We start from the raw sequence: 25,953 nt of genomic DNA on the forward strand, positions 1-25,953 counted from the left end.
GTGGCTTTCGGCAAGTCAGTCATAGCCAGGTTTTCAAAAGTGGCCCCTAATTTTCATTTCTCCAATTTTTGGGTGCCTTTTTGGTGCAATCCCGTGGGCGGCCCTGGAGTGGGGGCAGCAGGCCCCAGCCCCCCCGTCCTGCTCGGGTCCTGCAGGGGAACGAACGGGGCTGCCGATGCCTCCGCCCGCAGGATTGCATCAGCTGGGCAGCCAGCTCAGATGCGACTGGCCAGGGGCTGGGTCCCCGCAGCAGGCCCGGTTTCGGGCCCAGGCACCAGAGCTGCAGCCATCGAGCATCATGTGCTTGGCTGCTTCCTCCTGCAGCCGCAGTGGGAGCTGCAGCAGCGGCTGCTCCCGACTCCTGCTGCCCAGGTGGGGAGAACAGCCACCACCTGGCCCCACCGGGCTGCCCCCCACTCTCCCTCCAGGTACCGCCCGAGTCCTGCCTGCACTTGGGGCCAGTCCGGACTCACTCATCCCGGGCCCGCGCTCCCCCTGCGTCTCCCGGGCCTCCCTCCAGTGCTTGCGGAGGGAGGAGGAATGGCGTGCTTTGGGAAGAGGCGGGGATTTGGGGAGGGAGCCGAGGGGGCGGGCATGGGGGCGGGGATTTGGGGAGGGATCCAATGGGGGAAGGAGAGGGCTGAGTCGGGGCGCGAGCCCTTCCAGTCTCCGGAGCCTTTGCTTGTTTGTCCAGTGTCCCGACCTAACGTTGGTCGGGACGCGGGACAAACAAGCAAATATTGGGACAGTCCCAATAAAATCGGGACGTCTGGTCACCCTACTACAAGTCCACTCAGTCCTACTTCTTGTTCAGCCAATTTCTAAGACAAACAAGTTTGTTTACATTTACAGGAGATAATGCTGCCCTCTTCTTATTTACAGTGTCACCAGAAAGTGAGAACAGGCATTTGCATGGCACTTTTGTAGCTGGCATTGCAAGGTATTTACGTGCCAGATATGCTAAACATTCGTATGCCCCTTTGTGCTTCGGCCACCATTCCAGAGGACATGCAGTCTCAGATGATGACCCAGCACATATTGTTCATTTTAAGAACACTTGTACAGCAGATTTGACAAAATGCAAAAAAAGATACCAATGTGAGATTTCTAAAGATAGTTACAGCACTCGACCCAACGTTTAAAGAATCTGAAGTGCTTTCTAAAATCTGAGAGGAGCGAGGTGTGGAGAATGCGTTCAGAAGTCTTAAAAGAGCAACACTCAGATGCAGAAACTACAGAACCTGAACCACCAGAAAAGATAATCAACTTTCTGCTGGTGGGATCTGATTCAGATGATGAAAATGAACATGTGTCGGTCCGCACTGCTTTGGATTGTTATCGAGCAGAACCGGTCATCAGCATGGATGTGTAATGCTGACCGACCCCAGTTGTTGGCGGGCAGGATAGAACTTGGGACCTCTGGAGCTTAGTGCATGAGCCTCTACAGCAGGGGTTCTCAAACTGGGGATTGCGCCCCTCTGGGGGGGTCACAAGGCTATTATATGGGGGGTGGCGAGCTGTCAGAACTCCACCCCAAACCTTGCTTTGAATCCAGCATTTATAATGGTGTTAAATATATAAAAAAGTGTTTTTAATTCATAAGGGGGGTCACACTCAGAGGCTTGCTATGGGAAAGGGGTCACCAGTACAAAAGTTTGAGAACCACTGCTCTACAGCATGACCTAAAAGCCTACTGGTTGTTAGCTAAGGCTGTAGAGCAGACTCATTCTCTCTCTCTCTCTCTCAAGTGGTCTTGGTGCCACTAGATGGGACAGAACACCACACCCAAGAGGTGTGTGGGTTATAGACAGTACTTCCCCTAGCTGAGGAAGGGCGTCTCAAGCTTCAGAGATTTCCCAGTTGAAATCCCAGATGAGCTCCCACTTGTAACACCAACAGACCCCGGTCGTTGTTGGGTGGGATCAAACCGGGGATCTCTGGAGCTTAGTGCCTGAGCCTCTACAGCATGAGCTAAAAGCCAACTGGCAGTTAGCTAAGGCTGTAGAGCAGAGTCATTTTCTCTCTCTCTCTTTCTCAACTGGTCTCAGTGCCATTAGATGGGACAGAACACCACACCCAGGAGGTGTGTGGGTTACAGATGCATGTCCCCTGGAATGGTGGTTCAAGCATGAAGGGACATATGAATCTTTAGCACATCTGGCACGTAAATATCTTGTGACACCGGCTACAACAGTGCCACAAGAATGCCTGTTCTCACTTTCAGGTGACATTGTAAACAAGAAGCAGGCAGCATTATCTCCTGCAAATGTAAACTAACTTGTCTGTCTGAGCGATTGGCTGAACTAGAAGTAGGACTGAGTGGACTTGCAGGCGCTAAAATTTTACATTATTTTATTTTTGAATGCAATTATTTTTTTGTACAAAATTCTACATTTGTAAATTCAACTTTCATGATAAAGAGATTGCATTATAGTTCTTGTATTAGATGAATTGAAAATACTATTTCTTTTGTTTTTTTACATTGCTAATACTTGTAATCAAAACTAAATATAAAGTGAGCACTGTACACTTTGTATTCTGTGTTGTAATTGAAATCAATATATTTGTAAATGTAGAAAACATCCACAAATATTTAAATAAATGGTATTCTATTATTGTTTAACAGTGCGATTAATGGCACAATTAATCACAGTTAATATTTTTAATCACTTGACAGCCCTAATTACAAGTATTCATTTGCACTGTAATCAACTCTTCCCTGTCCCTCCCAGCACCTCCTGCCAGCTGCGGAGCAGCTGTTCTATGGAGTGCTGGAGGTGCTGGGAGGGAGAGAGGGGGAGGAGCAGGGCAGGAAGAGGCAGGACAGGGGTGGAGCCTTGGCAGAAGGAGTGGAGTGGGGGCAGACCTGGAGCAGAGAGAGGGTCAAGCATCCCCCGGGTAGAGAGGAAGTCAGCACCTATGGGACATTACCCTTGTGGGGAGAGCCCACCCCCATGGCAGCAGTGTGAAGGATCAGTGCAAGCCACCCCATGGCCCATGCAGGGATGGCCCCACAGCCCCTCCATCATGATGGGAGGGAACTGTGGGGCCAAAATTGAGTGAGTGGTGTTGCAACATGGTGCACAGGGATCGTGGTTTTGACAGTGGATGGGGATCAAAAGGAGCCAAAAGTGACAGCACAGGGCTACCAAGTAGCCCTAAGGTCTCACACACACAGCACCCATTACAGGGAGTGGTTATTTTGAGGGACCAATAGCACTGAGTGCCATAAGGGCTTCCAGGCAGTTAATCCTCCTCCCTCTAGGGGTGCTCAACTTAAGTCAAATTTAAGATCTATTTTGGCGGTGTACTGGCCATCTGGACAGGGGTGAATTTGCTGTTGGCAAATGAGATGCATGATGTGTCTAGTGGACACAGCATTTCCCCATCCTTAATCTAGAGTTGTTAGCTTCCAAAGACCCTTGTTAGTATGGTGAAAAAGCTCTTGCTGTCTGTCAATTTCCTTTTTAAAACACTGAATACACACTGCACTAGTAGGTCTGATGAAATGCCTTTATTTTACATTCCTTAATACAGGCCCTATGTTTACAATCTGTTGTGCAAGGGAGTATATTGTGTACAGACAAAAAGCACATGAAATAGGAGCCTGAAAAAGGTAGAAGGAAAGAACTTCTAGCCATAAGCCTCTGTATCTTACAACTAAGGAGGAGTCATTTATTACAGAATCTAATCTGTAAGTATATGTACAACAGGGGACACATGGGTGATTCTTTTTTCTCCCTTGCTATTCAAACGGTGCGCAGATGGGTTTTGGGTGATGGTCCCTTACCAAGAGAAGAGATGGTATATTGGAACTCCAACTGTCTATGAGTGGGGTGACAGCTGGCCCTGGGAGGTTCCTGACCTGGTTGGGTGGTTTTCAGTAGAGTTGGAAGTCAGAGTGGGGGAGTTGGGAGTGGCAGGTGAAATTGAACACTTGGAACTAGGAAGTTGTGAGTGACAGCTGGGTTTAGGTGTCTGACAGCTGGGGCTGGGCAACTGCAACTGAGCACTTGGGAATAACAGTTGCCACTGGGAAGTGTTTAGTGATGGCTGGTAGTGAGTGTTGGGAAGTGACAGTTGGCAGTGCCCAGGGGAACAGGCATTACAATCCATATATATAGAGAGAAGTTTTAATGCCAAACTGCTGGAGTGATGGAAGCAGGGACGGGGCTGAAGAATGCATGGCGGCAGCAGAAAAGGAGCAGAGAGCATGTAGCAAGGAAAGGCACCACAGTAAAGGGTGTCAGAAGGACTGTGTCAGGGAGGTGAAGGCGAGTTGAAGAATGGAAGAGAAAGAAACTTAAAAGAAGGAGCCAATGGGAAGAAATGAGAGCCAGATAGGAACTCACCTGCTAGCATCCTTAAGTCTAGCATTTCCTGACTTTGGAGTGTTCAACTTTGCAACCTTCCTGTTCTTTTAATGCGATTTTTGAGTGGAGGATTTTCTACATGTTAGGAAAAAAAGCAAACTGATAAAAGAGAAATTCCAGCATGTAACATCGTATTGACACCCACCTAGGCCATCAGGAGGATTAGAACCTTTAAAGCCAGGCACAGACCTCTGCCACAGGAGCCAGAAGGAGTAGCCAATAGCAGTAGTAGGTTGTTTTCCTCTATATGGATCAGCCCTAGAGGGACTTTGCCGGTGGGTTTCACAGATATTTGCCGACAGCAGAGGAATGCTGAGATTCAGGGATCTTGGGCTCCAGTCCAGCCTCTGGAGGGAGTGTGCTCTCGTGGGCACAGACTCTTCTGCGCATTCCCCTCCCTGCAAGGTTGACCCCTTCTGTCCTGTCCCTTCCAACCTTCCCTTGCCCACCACCAACTCCTTGTCCTAGTCTCAGTCTCCTTGTCCAGCCAATTGCTGTTCCACTAGCTTCTAATCCCCCTCCCCAGGACCCTCATCCAATCTAGGTCTCACCCCAACCGGCTCTCAAGCTCCTTGCCCCAGTCTCTTTGTCCAGTCAGTCACAGTTCTCCCCTACACCCAAGCTCCTTGTCAGATTGGTCTCTCTCTGCCCCCAGACATGTCTCCGCCTGCCCCCAGACATGTCTCCGCCTGCCCCCCCCCTGCCGCCGCACTGACTCCTAGTTCCAATCTCCTTATCCAGTCAGTCCCAGTCTCCCTCCAGCTCTTTATCTAATTTCAGTGTTTTCCCTCACCACCAACTGGTTCCTAGCACACACATTTCCCTCACAAGTTCCTAGAACCAGTCTCCCAGTCCCCCATTCTAGTCCCAGTCTCTGTGCCCAATCAGTTCCAGCCTCCCTACTCCCTGGCTCCAGTCGCAAAGTCCTTGCCAGCCAGTTTCTCTGTTAAAACATATTTTTCCTTTGCATTGTTCTCAGAAATGGCTGAACCATTTTGGCTAAAAGTTTCCAAAAATACCCAGCCTGTGGCAGACACCCAGCATGTAAAATTTCAGCAGAGACAGCTAACGATTGACAAAGTTATAAGCAACTGAAAACAGGGTCTTATAATGAGAAGTATCCATTCCCACCTATAATTAAATGGTTTGCCACGAGACTGCATTGCTGGTCCTTGGAGTCCAGGGAAGTAGAAGCCCAGTTTAGAAGAGTTTATCACAAGGTTCAGGATCAATCCTTGTTGTATAGGGCAGGGACGGTCATTATGTGCTAGGTTTTCACAGCACTTAGCACAGCAGGGTCACAATACAAATAATAATAACGTACCCTAAACAGATCCTGCTCCGCAGGCACCCACACAAATGTGACAGGCTCTTCCTTGGAGAAGTGCCCAGACTAATTTTTCCCTTCTGAAGCAGCTGCCCCTTCAGGGGAAGGGCTAGGTCACTGCCAGGCACTTGTAGGAACTTGCAATGCAGCTGTTTGTTCCGACCAGTTCCCAACTCCAGGCTAAATGAGAGGTTCCCAGGATAAAGGCCTATTCTTTAGCCTTCGTGAGTGAAATGTTGCCAAAACACAGGCCACAATTTAGGATCTTCTGAAAACAAAATGGATTTATTAAGAACTCAGAATGAAACTATTACTAGTTGGGAGAGCAGAGAACATACATTTAGCAATGAACATCATCCATGCAAAGCGTACTGCAGAGAAGAGCTGGTCGTGGACTCATCCTTAATTAGAGGGACTCTGTTCTGCTTCACCCACCACCTATGTGAAGGAATGGGAAGGGAGACCAACCAGATGGTGGAGAGGGAGCATGAGTGAGATCCTGTCACCTATTGTATGTGGGTTGTGCCAAAGAGCTGACTTTGGAACTCATGACAGGCACAGCTGAGTGTTTCAATGCTTCATGGGGATAAGTGGGGTAGGACTCCTGAGTCAAATAGAAGAATACTTTGCATTCCAATAGCACCTTCCCCCTGCAAGGATCTCAAAGCACTGTACATGTATCCTAACATCCCAATGCAGTAGGCTGATTCCCACTTTACAGATAGGGAAATTGAGGCACAAAGCGACTTAGGGCCTAATTTTATAAAAACAGCCTCCAATTTTTTAACTGCAACTTTTTGCCTGCAATGTAGATGCAAAAGATAGCTGGCTTCTAATTATCCAATAGACTCCGCAAAGCAGGTATTTAGATGTTTAAATATTAATCCTGTGTTCACTTCAATGGATGCTGGGTTGAGGTCCCTTTAATAGTTTAACCCTAAGTAGTTTATCCAGTCAGAGGCAGAGCTGGGACTAGAATTCAGGTACCCATAGGCCATGTCTACACTATACACACTATAGTGCTGCAGTTACGCTTCCGTAGTGCTGTAGTGTAGGTATTTCCTGCAATGACGGAAGGGGTTTTTCCATTAATGTGGTTAATTCACTCTCCATGCAATAGTAGCTAAGTCAAATGAAAGAATTTTCCGGTTGATCCAGCTGAGTCTATGGTGGGAGTTAGGTCGACAAAGCTACAGTATCAGGGGAGTAGATATTTTCACACCTAGCTATGTTCATTTCAAAGTTAAGTGTGGAGCAGGCCTCAGTCTTCGGCACTTTAGACACCAGCCTGCACTGCCTCTGTCAATGAATGCATTGATGGATGCTGCACTAGTACTGTCAAGTGGGAGGCCTGGTCTATGCTTAAAAGTTAGGCCGACATAGCAACATCCTCCGAGCGCCATAGCTATGCCGACCTAAGCCCGGGTGTAGACACAGCGAGGTCGACGCTTCTGTTGAACCAGCTACCATTGTTCAAGTAGGGGGTGTTCCTACACCAGTGAAAAACCCCTTCCGTCACTGTGGGTTGCATCTATGCTACAGGATTATGCTGGCAAAAGTATGGTGCATAGCTGTGATGGTATTGCCTCTGTAGTGTAGACACATTGTTAGACCCAGCAATCAAAGGAAAACCAACGTGCTTTTGCTGTCTTATTCTGAGGAAAAATCTGGCTTGCAGGCCTCCTCTTTTCCCCTACCCATCATTTGGGGGTTGTGAGGGCTAAGAGCAGCCTTCATTTCCATCGTCCTGACTAGGAAGGGAGTGAGTATGGGGGCTAGGGACTGGGACAAGGAGGTAGTTAAGGGATTTGGGGCACCAGGAGAGATGACAGAACTGGGGTCCCCAAGAAGACCCCAAGATCCCAAATGTCAGCCTATGAGGGATACATGAACCACACTTCCTTTTCGTGATGTGAAGAGCCAATTGCCCATTAGTGTGGTTGGCTGTTTGTCACAGCCAAAAATTAGATTTTTTTTTTAAATGCAAAAAGCCCCAGAACACCTCAGCCCGTTTCAGGGAGGAGCCACTTGACGTCAGGGCTACAGCGTAACTTTGGTCAGTGGGGGGATCTCCATTCTTGCTCTCTGACCATCCCTGAGGCTGCCCTCTTTAGCGGAGCTCAATCTCTACAGGATGCGCTCTCCTGTGGCGTGGCAGAGATATGGATCGCAGGAAGAAAGAGTCGAAGGCCCCATATGGAACAGTTACTCTCACGGAAATGGAGACACCCCAGGAGAGAACAAGATGGGAGGGTACCTGCCCATTCCTCAGTCTCCTTCCACCTCTGCCCATTGCTGCACAGGTGCCCTTTAAAGACCACTCTTCAGTCTCAAATTCACCTGGACCCAGCTCTGCACACTGCATGTATGCGTTTCATACTCAGAACCAGCTGAGCCCTGTGGAGGCACATTAAGCATCTATGGGTCTGTCTACACTACTGCAGCTACCGCGCTGTAGTGTAGGCGCTTCATAGAGTGACAGAAAGGGGTATGTCCATCTATGTCATTAATCCACCTCTCCATGAGATGGAGACTAGGTCACAGGAAGAATTCTTCTGTCAGTGTAGTTGTGTCTTCAGTGGGGGTTAGGTCGACCTAACAACGGCACACAGGGCACAATATTTTCACAGTCCTGAGTGATAGAGCTAGGTCGACCTAGATTTTCGGTGCAGACTAGGCCTGACATTCTGTCATCTTCATTTTTCTTTAATTCGCTTCAAAACTGAGTCTTATCCTTCAATTTAAGAGAACCCGGGGGAACAGAAGTCCAGCTTGAAGGAGTCCATGATAAACTCAGGGCACTCACAGTCACATGCATCACTTTCACTTCCACACCTCCCATCCGAAATAGCTCTCAGCTGCCGATGTATGCTTGGTATTGACGTGCAGCAGAGACGACAGAGACTGGGTGTATGCTGTTTGGAGCAGAGTACAAAATCCATGTGCTTACCGGTACTTTTTGCAAGAGTAGGGATGTTAGCCCCCCCCCCCACTCTCCAAGCCAAATACTAACTCAGGTCATTATATTCTGCCTACTTAAATTCCTCTTGCAATTCCACCTGCATGCAATATTCTTCTTATCTTCCAACCCCAAATTGTTACTTTCTGTTGTTGTGCACTGTTAAGCAGCTGCTGCATTTCACCTCAGAAGCAGCTGCAACTAAATGACAGATAAAATGATCCTTGGTGACTCTGAAAGGCCCTCTGAGGTATTTCAGGTGCAAAACACTGTAGAAATGTAAGCCACTAATACTGAAACAATCATTAACAACATGTCTGAAAGTCAGGCTCTAGTTACCATACTGGAGATAGCACTGACAGTGCTTGGGGATGTGAAAATGCACTGTGAGGTGTGATGCCAGCATGCATGTCCTGGGGTAGCAATGCTGCCATTTACCATTGCTACCGTAACAGTGGCTCTTGAAATAACTTTGCCAGTTGAAAACATGGAAAAGCTGCGTCTGCTGGAAGGTCACCAAAGCACACCCCTTAAGAATATTCAGACTCTGGTCTCCAGACACAAGACACTACCAGGATCAAGATGGATCTCTCTATGTTGGGAACTGTGATCTTCATGGGCAAGACCTCTGCATTAAAGAGCTGCACCAATCACAGTGCAGTATGTTCTGTACGGGCTGTACTCCCGCTCAGATCAAGATGGAACATTGCAAACTGAGACCTGTTTGCCCAAGATGCCTCAACCCAGTACTCAAGAGCCTCTCAGGGCCTGTCTGCATTAGGGATTTTGCCCTGGTGTAGCTGCAATGGTACAAAACCACCAATGCAAGCCCCATGTTAGACCTATGCAGTGCATCTCCACTGGGGTGGAGTGAGGGTGTTGCATCAGCAGCAAAACTACACCACTTCAAAATTCCCCAGTGCAGGGGGGCCCTTTCAGATCAAGGCAGACATTGAAAACTGGGGCCTATAGTGTTGCACTGAGAACTTCTGTTCCAATCTAGATGGACCAGCCTTCTGGGGGCTGCACTATGTACATAACAGTGCGGTGACTGATGTGGAACACTTCTTGCTGGGACCTATTGTCTCTGACACCACAAATGACTGGTTCTTGGATCAGCTAGTCCCAGAACCCACAAGGGGATAGACAATTCTTTATTTAGTCCTTAGTGGCGCACAGTATCTGGTCTACAAAGTGAATACAGCTGAACCACTCAGTAATAGCGACCATAATGTAACTAAATTTAACATCCTTGTAGGTGGGGGAAAATACCAAAGCAGTTCATCACAGTAGCATTTAACTTCAATAAGGGGAACTACTCAAAAATTAGGAAGCTAAACAGAAATTAAAAGTGTGACGTTGCACTCCATATGCTTTATGAAAATATGCTTGGAATGTGACTAATGTAACTGGAATATGCTTTATGCAAAAGGTCTCTTAGCAGATTATAAGCTTTGTAATGATACCTTATAAGTGTGTTCATCCTATTTGTATGAATGTATCATTCTTGTATCTGTAGCTAGAAATATGAAGTATTACTCTAAAATCCTATTGTAAGTATGCAAAGTGTGGGCCATTCGTAATGGCTTGGAATCTTGATGGCTTCCATTAACCAGGACAATTGGTTGTAAATAGCTCTGTTTACTTGTAAGCCTTTCTGTGTTCATGCTTGGAGTCTCACTGGACATGTGATCATGTCACCTGGTACTGGAATCCATCTTAAACCTGTTGCTTTTTCATTTAGAAGGAGTGCGGACCCTGAGAGACAAAAGATTCCCGCCTTGTGCCAAAGATATAAAAGGGGGTGGAACAGAACAAAGAGGGCTGCAGTCATGAGAAAACCCCTAGTTACCACCTGAGCTGGAACTGTGGTATGCAACCTATCACTTAAATCACCCTCTGTACCAGATGACTGGCAGATAGTTAATGTGACATTGATTTTTTTTAAAAGGTTCCAGAGGCTATCCTGGCAATTGCAGGCTGGTAAGCCTAACTTCAATACCTGGCAAATTGGTTGAAGCTACAGAAAAGAACAGAGCTCTCAGACACATAGATGAACACGATATGTTGGGAAAGAGCAAATACAGCTCTTGTAAAGGGAACTCATGCCTCACCAATCTATTAGAATTCTCTGAGGGAGTCAACAACCATGTGGACAAGAGTGATCCAGTGGACACAGTGTACTTGGGCTTTCAGAAAGCCTCTGACAAGGTCCCTCACCAAAGGCTTTTAAGCAAAGTAAGCAGTCATGGGATAAAAGGGAAGGTCCTCTCATGGATCAGCAACTGGTTAAAACATAGGAAACAAAGGGTAAGAATAAATATTTGGTTTTTACAGTGGAGAGAGATAAATAGCAGGGTCCCCCCAGGTCTGTACTGGGACCAGCGCTGTGCAAAATGTTCATAAATGATCTGGAAAAGGGGTAATCAGTGAGCAGGTACAGTTTGCCAATGATACTAAATTACTGAAGATAGGTAAGTCCAAAGCAGACTGTGAAGATTTACAAAGGGATTTTACAAAACTGGGGCACTGGACAACAAAATAGCAGATGAAATTCAATGTTGATAAATGCAAAGTAATTCACATTGGAAAACATAATCCCAACTATAAATACAAAATGATGGGGTCTAAATTAGCTGTTACCACTCAAGAAAGATCTTGGAGTCATTGTGGATAGTTCTCTGAAACCCTTTGCTCAATGTGCAGCACCAATACAAAAAAACTAACAATGTTAGGAACCATTAGGAAAGGGATAGATAATAGGACAATGAATATCATTAATGCTACTATATAAATCTATTGTACACCCACATCTTGAATACTGCATGCAGTTCTGGTCACCCCATCTCAAAAAAAGACATATTAGAATTGGAAAAAGTACAGAGAAGGGCAACAAAAATTGTTAGAGGGATGGAACAGCTTCCATAAGAGACAACTGAGGGGGGATATGATAGAGGTCTATAAAATCCATGAGTGGCATGGAGAAAGTGAATAGGGAAGTGTTGTTTACCCCTTCACATAACACAGAAACTAGGTGTCACTCAATTAAATTAATAGGCAGCAGGTTTAAAACAAAGTAAAGGAAATATTTCTTCACACAAAGCACAGTCAACCTGTGGAACTCAGTGCCAGGGCATGTTGTGATGGCCAAAAAGTATAATTGGGCTCAAAATAGAATTAAGTAAATTCCTGGAGGACAGGTCCATCAGTGGCTATTAGCCAAAATGGTTAGGGATGCAACCCCATGCTCTGGGTGTCCCCACAGCTGTGACCACTAGAAGCTGGGACTGGACCACTTGATAAATTGTCCTGTTCCGTTCACTCCCTCTGAAGCCTCTTGCATCGTCCACTGTCAGAAGACAGGATACTGGGCTAGACGGACCAATGGTCCAACGCAGAGTGGCTATTCTTATGTTCCTATAGGTTTACACCTGTGTATTAAAGAGACACTGATGTCAAGAGGGAGGACTTTGGCTCAGATTGGGAGTTGGACTCCATAAAGTCTAAGACCTTAGACCAGAAAGGACCAGATTATCTAGTCTGACTTCCTAAATTTCACAAGCCACCACTTGTGCCCAGCACATGCACATCAAACCCAACATCCTTTGGGGAGTCTGTGTGTCTCCTGGAGTCACAGCTCCCTGCTGAACATCCTCTTAGATTGAAATGGAATGCTACTCATGGGGGACCCCACAAGCCTAATTAAAGAGATATTCAGATGGAGTGTTGCATGCTGGGACCTGTCATTTCCCCAGCCTGTATCTAAGCATTATTATCATTTATTATGCAGTTTATATTTATAGGGCATGCACCTTAAAAATATATGTCAACCTTAACCAGGTTAGTTTCAGAATAAACTAGGGCTGTTGATTAATTGCAGTTAACTCATGTGATTAACTCAAAAATATTAACTGTGTTTAAAAAAATTAATTGAGATTAATTGAACGGTTAAACAATAGAATACCAGTGGAAATGTATTAAATATTTGTGGATGTTTTTCTACATTTCAAATATATTGATTTCTATTACAACACAGAATACAAAGTGTACAAAGGGTACGGTGCTCACCTTATCTTATTTTTTATTATTAATATTTGCACTGTAAAAAAAAAAAGAAATAGTATATTGCAACCATCTAACCCATTACTTTGTTATGTCAGGATCTTTTCCAGGACTGAAGGAAAGGACACAGTCTCTTACCAGTAAAAGATGAGCTAAAGAGTGGGTTTTAATGCCCCCCCCACTTTGCTATCTTATGCTGTATAAAAAGGCCTGAAAGTTTATTTTTCTACTTGCTTTTTTCTCCTCACAAATATAAGGAATGTTGTGTTCGATCTTCTGAATCTTGTTGGAAGATTTCTTGTATGACTCAATATGTGTATTAGGAGCTCTCCTATCCGTTAGGTGAAAGGGCAGGTGTGCTGAATCTTTAATAACCACCATCTTTTCTCTCCCCCCAAAACAAATAAAAATGTAAAGTGCTAAACTACCTGAATAAAGATGACATTGTCTCTCCTTTAATCAGGCTTCACTTCCATGATGTCTGTGATGTCACAATCCTACCAGTTCTCCAGTCACCTACCTGAATTTCAAATGTAGAAAAACAGGATCAGTCCCACTATTGGAGGTCTGTGATGTTGTGGGGTGGTCCGTATATACCACAAGAATTCCTACACCCTCTCTATTTGCTGTATATCACATCCTATTCACCGTATCTTAAGACTCATATCAAGACCTTGTCCATGAAGGAGTAGATCTCTAGTGCATGCCTTACCTATGACATGCGGAAAGCTTGGTCATTCCCCTTCCTGCCCATCCCTAGGTTCTCACATCACTGAGCCACCAAATGGCTAAGGCTGTACTGTATCAGAGGGGTAGCTGTGTTTGTTGCTTTTTACAGATCCAGACTAAGAGTCCTTTGGCACCTTATAGACTAACAGTTGTATTGGAGCATAAGCTTTCAGGGGTGAATACGTGCGTCTGACCAAGTGGGTATTCACCCACGAAAGCTTATGCTCCAATACATCTGTTAGTCTATAAGGTGCCACGGGACTCTTTGTTGCTTCTTAAGGCTGTACTAATTCACAACCAAGGGAACTATCCAGCCATGGGTCAGTAAAAGTACAACAGGAGGCCTGTAGCAGGGTGGCCATTTGCCTGGCACCCCCTCGTGGCCAAAGACATTTCCACGGGGCCCTTGCTCGGTTCCCTCTCTTCAGCAGCAGCATACAGCCTCCCAAGGTTATCACCAGCTCTCACCTGAAATGGGGTTCATAGCCTAAAGTAATTCAAAATAGACCTTAAAGTCACAAACACAATGTCCATCATACTAGCCCCATAGTTCATACCCACCTCCAACGCAACTGCCATGCACAAAGCCCATATTCTACTCAGCAGACACCTCACCTACCTCCATCTGCGCACACAGCCCTGGTGCTTACTGCTGCCTTTTACACTGGCAACAGCTGACTCCTCTCAGGTGAGTCTCCTCTTGCAATAGTGCTGGCTTAGACCCAGGCTCTCCAGCCCCTGGGCAAGCCCCCACACCCCCGATACAAGGCCTCATCCACAATCAGAGCATGGCGAGAACTGGTTTTATTAACGAGCAGTCTGGCGTTGGTTGGCTGAAGTCTGGAGTCCTTGTCTACTGTTGTCTGGTCATGTAGGGAGTGGAACTCAGGAGTAACCTGAGGGGCAAACAATGAACCCCTGCTGACCAGGCCATGCCCAGGCTGGTGGCACCCTACCCTCTTGCCCCTTGCCGGCTGGGACAGGGAAGGGAAACCATGGAACCTCGACACTGCAGTGACCAGCACTTGCAGCCTCCCAGTGCTCGGGACTTGCTCCCATGGGTCACAGCCCCATTGCAGTCATGGGCCCAAGACCCCATGCAGGGTATGTCCCCTCCTGCAGCTCAGGTCAGAGCAGAGCTATGCTGGGGGCTACCCTCACTCAGGTAGGCTCCTGGTCCTGCTAGTAGCATGGCACTGGGCAGAGTTAGCAGGCAGCACCCTGGGACACACCCAACCAAGGGGCAGGGGGATGTGTCCTGAGCATCACTCAACCACCTGTGCCACAGCCAGGGGCGGGACCCATGGTAAATAGGGGCGGGGTCAGGATGGGGCAGGGCCCGTGGGAAGAAGGGGTGTGGCCATGCAGTGGCGGGGTCTGTTGAAAGAAGGGGCGCGGCCTGACACAGGGGCGTGGCCTATGCGGAGTAGGGGCGGGGACTGGTGCGGGGGCGGGACTGCCGGCTAGGGGAGGGCGCGGCGCGGCGGTGGCAGCGGGAGTCCGCGGGAGGGAGAGGCGCTGAGAGCCCCGAGCCGGCACCATGAACCGCTTCAAGGCGTCTCGGTTCCGGCACGCGGTGGCCAAGCCGGCCCGCAAGGAGGTGAGTTCTGCCGGGGCAGGGCCGCCCCCGCAGCCGCGCACTGTGCACTCAGCCCCGCCTGCCGCGGGCAGCCCTCCCCGGGGGGCCCCTGAGGACCCGCGCTTTCCCAGCCTCGTCCCTGGGGACCCCGAACACCGCCCCCCCGTCCCTGCTCTCCCAGCCCCGCCCTCGGGAACCCACGAAGCCCCCGCCTCTGTGGATCCCCGAGCCCCTTTCCCCTGCTTACCCCACCCCTGAGGATCACCCCTGCTTCCCCTGTTTTGCTCTGGGGGGGCCCTGCCCCTGAGGCTCCCTGATCCGCCACTTTTCCCACCCTGCCCTGGCCGCTGGTGGTCAGTTTCCATCCCCTCCCCTCCCCCACAGGCTCTATGGGGCAGAGGACACCTGGCTCTCCCCTTAGAGCCCCTTTCCTGGTGCTCCCAGGTGCTAGGCAGAGCTGGGTGGTGCAGTTTGAGGGGCTCTGACATTCCATGATGCTGGGCAGGGTTGGCTGGGTGGGCCCCACACGGGCCTTGTCCCCTCCCCTCTAACCCACTCCCTGCCCATGCAGCCTGGGGTGACGGGGAAGGGGACAACGTCTCTTCCTGAGGTTCCCCAGTCACAGCTGGTCCTAGGCAACCTGTGGTTGGGATGGGCTCTGGGGTCCGAGTCTGTCTGCTCTATCACTCCCAGTTACTGCACTGGGATTCAGCGGAAGTAGAACCCTCCGCCCCCAGCTTGCTCTGGCATGAATAGCCATGTGTGGTGCAGGATGGTGGAGGTCTGGTCCCTAGGTCCTGGAGTGGGGGGCTCTTCCCTGACGGACAGTGATCTCCAGGTCCCTGTCCTGGCTGTGAGTAGATGTGAGCCCTCTAGTTTGGACTTACCAGTGCTTCCGCTGTCCACATCCAGACTTCTGAACGGCATCACATTTCCTGGGCTTTATTTGATTTCAGGCCATCTCCAGGCTGCTTTGTTCTGCATTATTTTTTAACTGTCAGAAATCAGAGAACAACTCTCATCCCAACAACCAGTCCCTGAACACACATGCTGGTTTTAGATTTTTTTCATACCAACAATCAGTGGAAAACAATATCCAGCTGACTCAAAATGAGTTTTCAGTGACTTCATTGCTATCTAGGCTGCGTGGTTGGCACCCTGTCTGTAAAACACAAATACTGTTGTGTTCCTGTGTTGGATCTTAGCATTTTTCACCTGGGTTTATCTGCCTTATTGTAAGTGTTCTCCCTAGAAACTTTTTTCCTCATGACACTGCTCTGCTAGATATTATGGTGCCATGTGGCTTTGAAATGCTAAGTTTACCACAGTGTGCTGTTTCAATGGACTTCTCAAAGTGTTGTTTGCAACTGTTTTCAGTTTAGGTTTTTGTATCACAAGATGTTCTCAGCATTTCCGCCCTCTCTTCCTCTCAGGGGTTGAGTAACCTCTTCCCTGTGCTGTAGAGCTTTTGTCTACAGAGCAAATTGTAGCTTAACCTGCTAGGAAAGGAAAATGTTTCAACATGCCCTTTATGCTAATGTGGCAGAGACTGTCTGTGTGCATGTATGCTACCAGTGAATTAGAGCAGGAGGTGAGGACACTGCATGACAGCGATCCACAAATGCAACACTACGGGGAACTTCTCTCAGTGCAAACTGGGAATCTTGGGTGTCAAACACTCTGAATGCAATAGGCTGCAAACTTAAGCATTAGGAAGCAGAAGAGTGAAGGTGCTTTAACAAGGGCCTCATCCTGCAGCCTGTTTACATGTGGTGAGTGGCCTCATTGGCTTCTGTTAGCCATCTCATGCAAACTAAGGCTAGAGGATCAGCCCCTTAATTTGGAGGCACACTGCATAAGCCTAACTAGTAATTGCACTATGCAGGAACTCCATTGGGAGTTAAGGATGTTCAGCGTATCTTTCACATTTCCTCACTCTTGAAAGTGTAAATTTGCGGCCGTTAAAGGCAAAAGAAATATATTAATACCCAACTATTTCCTTTACATAAACAGAAGATTGAACCTGCTCCTGTGATACCAAGGGACTGCCCAAGTCAATTCTGTGCCCCTGAGTGGTGCAGAGTGGAACTGTGCAGTCCCATGATTCCGTAGATAAGGAAGTGAGGGTGCAGACTTGTGGATAGCTCGCTGCAGTGCTGTATAGTGCACAGTGCATGCAAGTGTGAGAAGCTCTGAATGACTACATTCAAAATGATGAAAATGTTTTGTGCCTGTGTAGTAACGATCTCCCTAAAGAGTCTAAAGTTCTGTGACTCTCTGCCACGATATACACAGCCCTGCACTTCTGTAGCAACTGGCTGGTGGGGATCTCGGAGTGCTGCACTGGCCATTTGCCCCAGCTCCCCTGCGGGATAGGTGAATCCCTGGCTAAGATTTTCATAATGAGTGTGTGCCTAAAGTTAGGTTCTAGTGTCCATATGGAGGCATCTAAATAATCTCTCAATGCTGAGTACAGTGGCTCCCACTGTCTCATTTCCAGTCTGAGGCTATCCATTTCAGATATGCAAATTCAGCTATGGGAATAGTGTAGCTGAATTCGACGTATCTGATCCGACTTACCCCGCTGTGAGGACGGCGGAAAATCGACCGCCGCGGCTCCCCTACCTGGGCTGGTGGAGTACACACGTCGATTTGGGGATCAATTATCGCGTCCTGATGAGACACGATAAATCGATCCCCGAGGGATCGATTTCTACCCGCCGATCCGGGCGGGTAGTGAAGACAAGCCCTGAGTATCTCCCAGGTTGATGTCCAAGATGTGCAGCCCTCCTTGACAGTACAGTTTTCTGTTTCCTTTGATTTCCTCTCACACGCACCGTTTCCCCAACTTGCTGTGAAAACAGCAACAGGATTTTTGTTCTGGTTTCTCCTCAAGGATAACTGAAGGTCTTCAGTTCAGTTTTGAATTGTTGTATAGAGCCGTTGTGTGCTTCAGGTCAGTTCACTCCCCCCAGAGGTGGCTGCCTTTTTGTGGGTTGGTAAGAGAAGGGAAGTGATACTTCTGAGTGCTCAGAAATGAGAGGTGCTATATAGCTTGTCAGGCTTGTTTTTGTATAGAGCAGTATAATTGCACATGGCACTTTACAGTCACATTGGACAATGTGTCTGCTTCCAGGTGCTCACAGTTCAGTAGAGAGAGATCACTGGCAAACTGTTAGAGTATCCAACTCACTAAACAGAAGCGTGGTTGGTTTTTGGTTATTGGGCAGCAAAGTTTAGCTTTAAACATTTAATTATCCCCCTCTCAAACAGTTGATTTAATGTCCATTAGAACTGCTTGAGCCAGTCATCTTGTGGGCAAGTGTTGTGCAAACTTCACCCACCTAAAGCTGCTGTTCCGCTCCTGGACACCACTTGGCCCTGCTGATGCACCTCTGTCCTGGCCTGTAGTCCCTCTGCTATTCTGGTCTAGGCTCAGGGCACAGCTCCTTGTCTTGCTGCCTGTCTCCAGCACACAGTGCTTCCCAGTGGCAGCGTAAAACTGACCAAGATCACATCTCTTCTGCAAACTCTGTTCAGGCGCACAGGGCCGATCCTGGGAGAAGGGGGGGAACTGGAACAGGAGGGAGCCTGAAAAGAGAAGGAACAGCTAGAGAAGAAATTGGGAAAGGAACAGGAGTAGGAAATGTCCTGGGGTGCCCTCTGTTGGATCATCCACTGGGAGACCAAATTTTGTCTGTCTGTATTCAGACCAGCAGATGGCTAGGACTAGGGGACAGGGCAAAGGGAGAAAGTATTGCCTCATGCTACTCTAGTGGCCCCATCCTGACCTGCTGTTTCAGGGCTTGGGAGGTTTTTTGACACCCTGTTATGAGAGCCATAAGGACTCTAGATTAGCCTTTCTGGGTTTGGTGGCCTTTATGGGTCAGGGATGAATAAATGAAGGGCAGGGGACTAGGGGCTTGTTGCAGAGCCCCCCTTGAGTGGGAGTTTGTCTGTGAGAAAAGAGGCATGTGCAATATCTAGGCAGGGAAGAGGTGGGTGAGTTGGGTAACTGCAGGTGGAGAGGATATTGAGTTTTTTTGGCTACCAGTCTGAGGCTATGTCTACACTACGGGGCGGGGGGGGGGGAATCGATTTCAGATACGTCGAATTCAGCTATGCTATTCCCGTAGCTGAATTTGCGTATCTGATCCGACTTACCCCGCTGTGAGGACGGCGGCAAATTGACCGCCGCGGCTCCCCCGTCGACGGCGCTTACTCCTACCTGGGCTGGTGGAGTATGCTCATCGATTCGGTCCCCGAGAGATCGATTTCTACCCGCCGATCCGGGTAGACAAGCCCTAATTCCAGGGGGTGTAGTTGTTTTGGTACCCCTGACTGGCTGGGTAACTGTGCATTCTGCCCTTTCCTGCGGTAAATACATTGCCTTGAATTATGGCCCCTCTTCTTCCCTGGGTGCAGGAGCACTGTGCTCAAGTAGTACTGAAGTGCAGACCTCAAATCTGTTGCCAGTGTGAAACCTGAATCTCTTCCTAGATCAGACAGAGCAGGTCTGAAGGCAAGGCAGCTCAGGCCCTGCTGATAAAAGCCAATGAGGAATTCCACAAATACCTTTCAAGAACACCCAGAAAAGAAAGGGAAGGCAAGTGTTAGGGGGTTAGGCTGGTGCCACGGTGGGTGGCCAGGCTGCAGGGTGATGGCGCTCGGCTCTCTGAGGGAGACTACAGGGCTGCCTGGCACTGGAGATTCAAGTCCAAGCAATTCAGGAGGAAAAGTCAGTGGGAGGCAGGGGAGGGGAGTCTGCAGCAGTGCAGCGATAATGAGCCTTGAGTATTGTGCCTGCAGCTCCCCTCTTTTAGCAGGCACAGGTGATGACCTCTTCCCTGAGGCCATGTGGCAAGGTGTGGCCAGACCAGGTTAGGGTTTGTTACTGGCTTGCAGCTGTGAGTGAAATCACTCAATCTTGCTGCCCCTCTACAGAGCACTGTCTGCTCTCCATGAGATCTGATGTGTATGACCCAAATTCTGATTCCTTAACATGGAGACTTTTTTCTCCTTCCATATTTTTAACTGCAAACCGTAAAAGTTCTCATAACCCAGGCCCTGTGCAATGAGCGGCTGTCTGCCAGCAGTTCTTGTGTGCAGGTCAAATTAATTCTGCAGGTAAAACCAGAAGCAATGCCCTAGTTATAGCAGCTCCCTGCACCTCCCAATAGGTTCTTGGCTTTGTACTTCGGACCCCAGTCAGGTGTGCAGAGCCAAGAACCCACCTGGCCCATTGATGCTTCTGGAATCTTGACTGGCTGTGGCTTAAGCTTTCTTCAAAGGGTTGATTCTCCATATTCAGATTAACAAACTGCTAAATTTCAAAGGCCTAACAGGAGCTGAGCTGCCTGCTAACAGCAGTGAGTATAAAAATACACTCTGACTGGCAGGCGTTATGGATGTCACTGCTCATGCTGAAGGCTGTGGAAGCTATGCTGGCAGCAGGCCCATGTTTCAGCTGGGCTAGTTATGGATATTGGTAGCCAGCAAGGTCCAGCTTCTCACAGGATGCTCATGGCTCGGTTTAGAATAGAATCAGATGCTTTGTGGAAGTGTTGGGCTGACAGCTGTGGAGAACGAACTCCTCTGCCTGCAGAGCGGGGAGGCAGTGTTTGCTCCCCTCGCTCCCACCCAGAGGAGCCACATCCAGGAGTCGGGGCAGGTGGGTCTCCATAGGCCACTTGTCGGCTTCTCTGCTGAACCTGCCCATGAAGGAACAAGGGCCGCCAGTCAGGAGGGCTTGCTGGGAATGTTGTCCAAGCCCCAGGGCTCCTGGGCAGCAGCTTGGCAACACCCATGGGGATGTCAGGGAGACTCAAGCCTGCAGCACCAGCTGTGCTCTGTGTCTCTCGCTCCCAGCATGTCTTGTTGCTTTCCTTGACATCACCCAGAGGGCAGGTGGAGCTGCTGGTTAAACCAGCATCCCCCTCTAGCCTGAGAGAGGCCCCGGAGCAGGCTCCTGCTCTAGCACTTCCCCTGCCACTCCTGTGAGGTGAGACCGGGTATGACTGGGGTGTCAAAAGAGATGGGGGCAGAGCCTAACATCTTGTCCTGGGCTCCGTAATGCCTGAATGGAAGGGGCCAGTTTCTGGTGAGTGTTTGAGGCTGCTCATCCCCTGGGACCTGGAGGGAGATCAGCAACATGCATCGCCTCTGCCTTTAGGGAATAATGGCGGCGTCACCACTGTCCTGGCCTCGGCTTTGAATGGGTGACCAAGACGCAAAGGCACTGCAGCGATCCCTGGTTTCCAGCCCTGCACCATTCAGCCTCTGGCCTGTCCACGTCCTGGGGGACAAAAGTTGCTCCCCCTCGATGTCTGCCTCGCTGTTTGGAAGGCATCTGAGAGCGAGGCTTGCATTCTGTCTCATGAATGAGAGCTTGAGGTGTGGGAACCAGGCAGCTACTGTAGCTAATTGTCCTCGGAGAAATGGGGAGAGATGAGTGTCTGTGTCAGACTGGCCAGACTGTGGTAGCTCCTTCGAGGTGCCTCAGGCGTTGGGGGAATGCATCCATGTTTGGCGGAGCTGTTGTCTGCTGCAAGGAAGTCTTCCCTTTGGCATGAACGAGGTGCAGGGCCAGATTAACTTTTTGTGGGCCCAGCGCCAAACATATTTGTGGGCCCCGATTGGGGAAGTAGGGCATGTGATGGGGGTGGTGGTCCGCAGAGTGAGGGGCCAGTTGGGGACAATGAGCTGCAGTGCAGCAGGAGTGGCCCCACTCAGCCCAGCACAAGGGCACTGTTTACAAACCCACAACTGCTAGGCGCACACTGGCCCGCCCAGCTCTGCACTGCCAGCATGTCCCTTCCACCCTGCCCAGTGTCCTGCCTTTATGCCCAGCACCCCCTCACCCAGAGACTTCCCTCACAGATTCCTATGCCCAGTGCCCCCTTACCCAGAGACCTCCAGCACAGTTCCCTATGCCCAATGCCCCCAGACCCGCTATGCCCAGCACCCCCTGCCCAGAGACCCCTCCCACCACAACTGCACAGCACTCTGCACACCATACCCCCTGCCCAGGTCCCCGACTCAGATCCCTTACTGTCCTGCACTCCCTTCACAGTCCCACCATCACAGCTGTACAGCGCCCCATATTCCTGAGGGAATTCTGCATCAAATTCGGTGCATAATATTTTAAAATTCTGCAATTTTTTTTTTTTTTTTTTTTTTTTTTTTACAATAAATAAATGTGGCAACTCCACCATGGCAGTGGGGAGCACAGGCCACTGAGGTGGAAGAATGTCCTGCAGCCTCCTCCACCTCCTGGGACAGGGACTTGGCAGATAGGCTGAACCTGACCCTGACACAGCACAAGGGCCATGCCTGCCCCAGAAACACCCTGGGGCCCTGCCCCTTTTGCGCCAGGCACACCAGGTGGATCTGGATTTACAGGGAGGTTCCAGGTGCAGGGGCAATGAGAGTCTGCAGGGGGGACCAAGTGGTTGGAGCTCAGCAGGGTGGGGGGTTCATTTGGGTGGGGTTCCAGGTGTAGGTGGTTGGGGCTCAGTGGGGAGGATGTCTGGGGTGGCTCATCTGGGTGGTACAGATGCAGGGGAACGGGGGCTTGTGAGGGTTTGATGGGCCTGCTTAATAGGCTGCTGTCAAGGGGATCCGCATGCTGGGCCCCCGCTTCCCCTATCCACTTGGAGGGCAGGGGGGAAACCGCCCCCCAGCACGAGCCGGCGGAGCGGGCTGGGAATGGGTTGCTCCAATTCCTGCTGCCCGGGGATTGCAGGGCGGGCCCGACCCCACACTCAAGGGGTGGCAAGAAGTGGAGTGACCTGGCTCCAGCCCACTCCGCACTACTCCCCTGGCTCCCACCCCTGGGACTGGGGGACGGGGGGAACCGCCCCCCAGCACTCACCGGCAGCAGTGAGACGTTGTCTGGGGAAATGATACTCAGGCTGCACAGTAAAATAGGTCCTACTGGAAATGCCACCCACTGCTAGTTAAGCCTTCCTGACCAAAGGGCCAGGGCCCTAGGATGGGCAGTAGGGAGACAGATAGACACGTCTAATCTCCTCGACCCATGTGCTGTTTAACTGATCACAGTATCTCTCAGAAAACGGTTTCAGATCCTTTAGTTCTGCCATCTGAGCTATTGAGTGCCTTTACCTTTGTATGCCACTCAAGATCTACAGATGTGCAAGTGCTAGGTACATGCGGAGGACGGGGAAGGGGTGGGGCCTCATGGACTAGACAAGCAGTCTGAAGTCTGAAGTTCAGCATGTATGATTCTTTGCTGTGAGTAGTTGGGAAGAATGTTTGTTAAAAATGGCAACCTATTTTGTATGAATAGTTACGTTAAAAAGTTCCTGCCATTACAGCTGTGTTGATAGACTGTTAGTGTAGATCATCCTCAGTGTTACTGACCACATAAGGAATAGTTACAGGTGTTTATATTTTATTAAAACCCCTCTTTGCATTATAGTTTTTAAAAAGTTAGTACATTGACTTTTAATAGCATACTATAGGGGTCGGCAACCTTTCAGAAGTGGTGTGCCGAGTCTTCATTTATTCACTCTGATTTAAGGTTTCGTGTGCCAGTAATACATTTTAATTTTTTTAGAAGTTCTCTTTCTATAAGTCTATAATATATAACTAAACTATTGTTGTATTTAAAGTAAATAAGGTTTTTAAAATGTTTAAGAAGCTTCATTTAAAATTAAATTAAAATGCAGAGCCCCCCAGGCAATGTGAGTGCCACTGAAAATCAGCTCGCGTGTTGCAGGTTGCCTACTCCTGACATACTATATTACCTTCATTTTTTTTCATTTTTGACTATACTTTTGTATCGTATGAAAAGGTTTCAGATATGCGGCCCTCGGGCCAATGTACTAGTCCTCATGTGGCCCTCGTGGTGATTGGAGTTTGAGATCCCTGCTCTAAGAGAAGTGACATGGACTAGCCTAGCCTAGGATTCCACAACCGCCGCATGAAGGCCTTCTGGGGTAGCCTCAGTGACTCGCTGCTATTGAATAGTGTCTGCTGAAGCCTCCTATGAGCTGTGCTGATTTAGTTCCCCATCAGTAGAGTTTGTGCTACTAGAGCTTCCTATCCAAGGTCAGAATGGGAGGCTGCACCTCAGCAAACTGCTCATCAGAGAAAACAATGAGCCAGGTTCATCTCTGTCCTAGTGCTGGCTGGGGCAGAGAGGAGGGTGTGTACACCCCCTATCTGGTAGCTGCAGGGGTCAGGGCAGCCCTCAGTGCAGGCTGTGTGGATGGGGGGTTATGCCTCTGCTATGGTCTGCTTTGTGCCGGGCAAGCTGGAGCTAAGCATCCCAGGGCAACACTGAATAGGGCCCACTTACTTCACCTTCCATTCCCCCAAATTTAGCGAACTCTGTGCCACATTACTGAAATGCAGACACCTCTGGGGTAAAGGTCAGTGGTGAACTTGCAGGCAGCAAGCTGAATACCAGTTAGGAGGCTAGAAAGTTTGGACAAGGAGCCAGGGTGAACCACTACTCATAGAAGAAATGCTGAGAAATAAATATATTTTCCAAGACACTGTCAATGTAATCTGTTTTAGTCCTTTTCCAAAATGAGCTAAAAGTCGTTCCAGGGCCTTCACCAGCCTGAATCTTCATGGCAGTTTTTGTGGCTTTGCAAATGCTTTCCTATTTGTTATGATTTTGCTGTGTGACAGGCCCTCACAAGGTGAAACTGGCTGTAGAGGGGAAATAAGGAAACTGACTAGACACAGAAAAAATAGAGGAGGGGGGAACCTCTTCTCTAAACTGCTACAGTAACTTCATGTGTTCCTTTTAACAGTAGCAGGCTAAATACACTGTAGGCCCAAGTGACTTTTTTAAGTGGGGGGGATCCCTTTCATGTAAGGTGGGGGAGTTATTTATGGTCTCATTCACAAGACACAACAGATGGCTGTGCTGGATTCCACGCAATTTGTGCAGGCCTCTGCAGGATTTGAACATGCTTCTGGGAAATCTAGATCTGATGCTTACTCCACTCAGCTATCTCCTCTGTCTAAACAAACCTCAAAGTCACCTTTTGTTTTTCTGCTGAAAGGTGCCAGCTTAACCCTGGAGGCCAAGGCTTTTTCTCCACCAAATAGGTAGAGCCAGGGCTGCTTCTTGCACTGCCTTTTATAGAGACCATCTAGAGGTCAGGGAGGGTGTCGATTGGTCTCCATGGCCCATTTAGACCTTGACATCTCTGCTGAGACTGCCGGTAAGGAGGCAATTGGTTCCATCTGGGGAGGTGGCTAGGAGACATGCCACCTGTCTATAGGGAATTGGACTCATCGCAAACTGTAAGAGCTTCCTTTGATTTCCAACATAAATCCAACTTTTCCCTTGGCATTAAGAGGGATGGGCACTTTTGTCTGTCTATATTTATCTATGATGTCTCTATCAAAGTGTCAGGTTCAGACTGTGGGGTGGTTACAATTAGTTTAGAATGCAGTGAAGCATGTTAACAATGGGTTTCTTCTGCTATTGTAAAAAGAACAGGAGTTCTTGTGGCACCTTAGAGACTAACAAATTTATTTGAGCATAAGCTTTCGTGGGCTAAAACCCACTTCATTGGATGCATACAGTGGAAAATACAGTAGGAAGATATATATACACAGAGAACATGAAACAATGAGTGTTACCATACACACACTATAACGAGAGTGATCAGTTAAGGTGAGCTATTACCAGCAGGAGAGGGGGGGAAAAAAACTTTTTCTAGTGGTAACCAAAATGGCCCATTTCCAGCAGTTGACAAGAAGGTGTGAGGACCGGTAGGGGGGAAAAATAAACATGGGGAAATAAAAACAACAACGAGTCTGGTGGCACCTTAAAGATGAAGAAGTGAGGTTTTTACCCACAAAAGCTTATGCCCAAATAAATCTGTTAGTCTTTAAGGTGCCACCAGACTCCTTGTTTTTGTAGATACAGACTAACACG

At 48.7% G+C, this 25,953-nt stretch overlaps 1 protein-coding gene across 1 annotated transcript in view; it reads left to right on the plus strand.

Moving 5' to 3' along the window:
- The first annotated feature begins 14,887 nt into the window (after positions 1–14,887).
- Positions 14,888–25,953, plus strand: part of CORO7 (coronin 7) — a 171,910-nt gene continuing 160,844 nt past the window's right edge. Inside the window, exon 1 of the mRNA XM_005306167.5 lies at positions 14,888–15,050. Within this exon, the coding sequence (XP_005306224.2) occupies positions 14,991–15,050 (60 nt within the window). The 5' untranslated portion in view covers positions 14,888–14,990. The remainder of the gene's footprint in view (positions 15,051–25,953) is intronic.

Source organism: Chrysemys picta, chromosome 10 (genome assembly GCF_011386835.1).
Source record: "Chrysemys picta bellii isolate R12L10 chromosome 10, ASM1138683v2, whole genome shotgun sequence".
NCBI lineage: Eukaryota > Metazoa > Chordata > Testudines > Emydidae > Chrysemys > Chrysemys picta.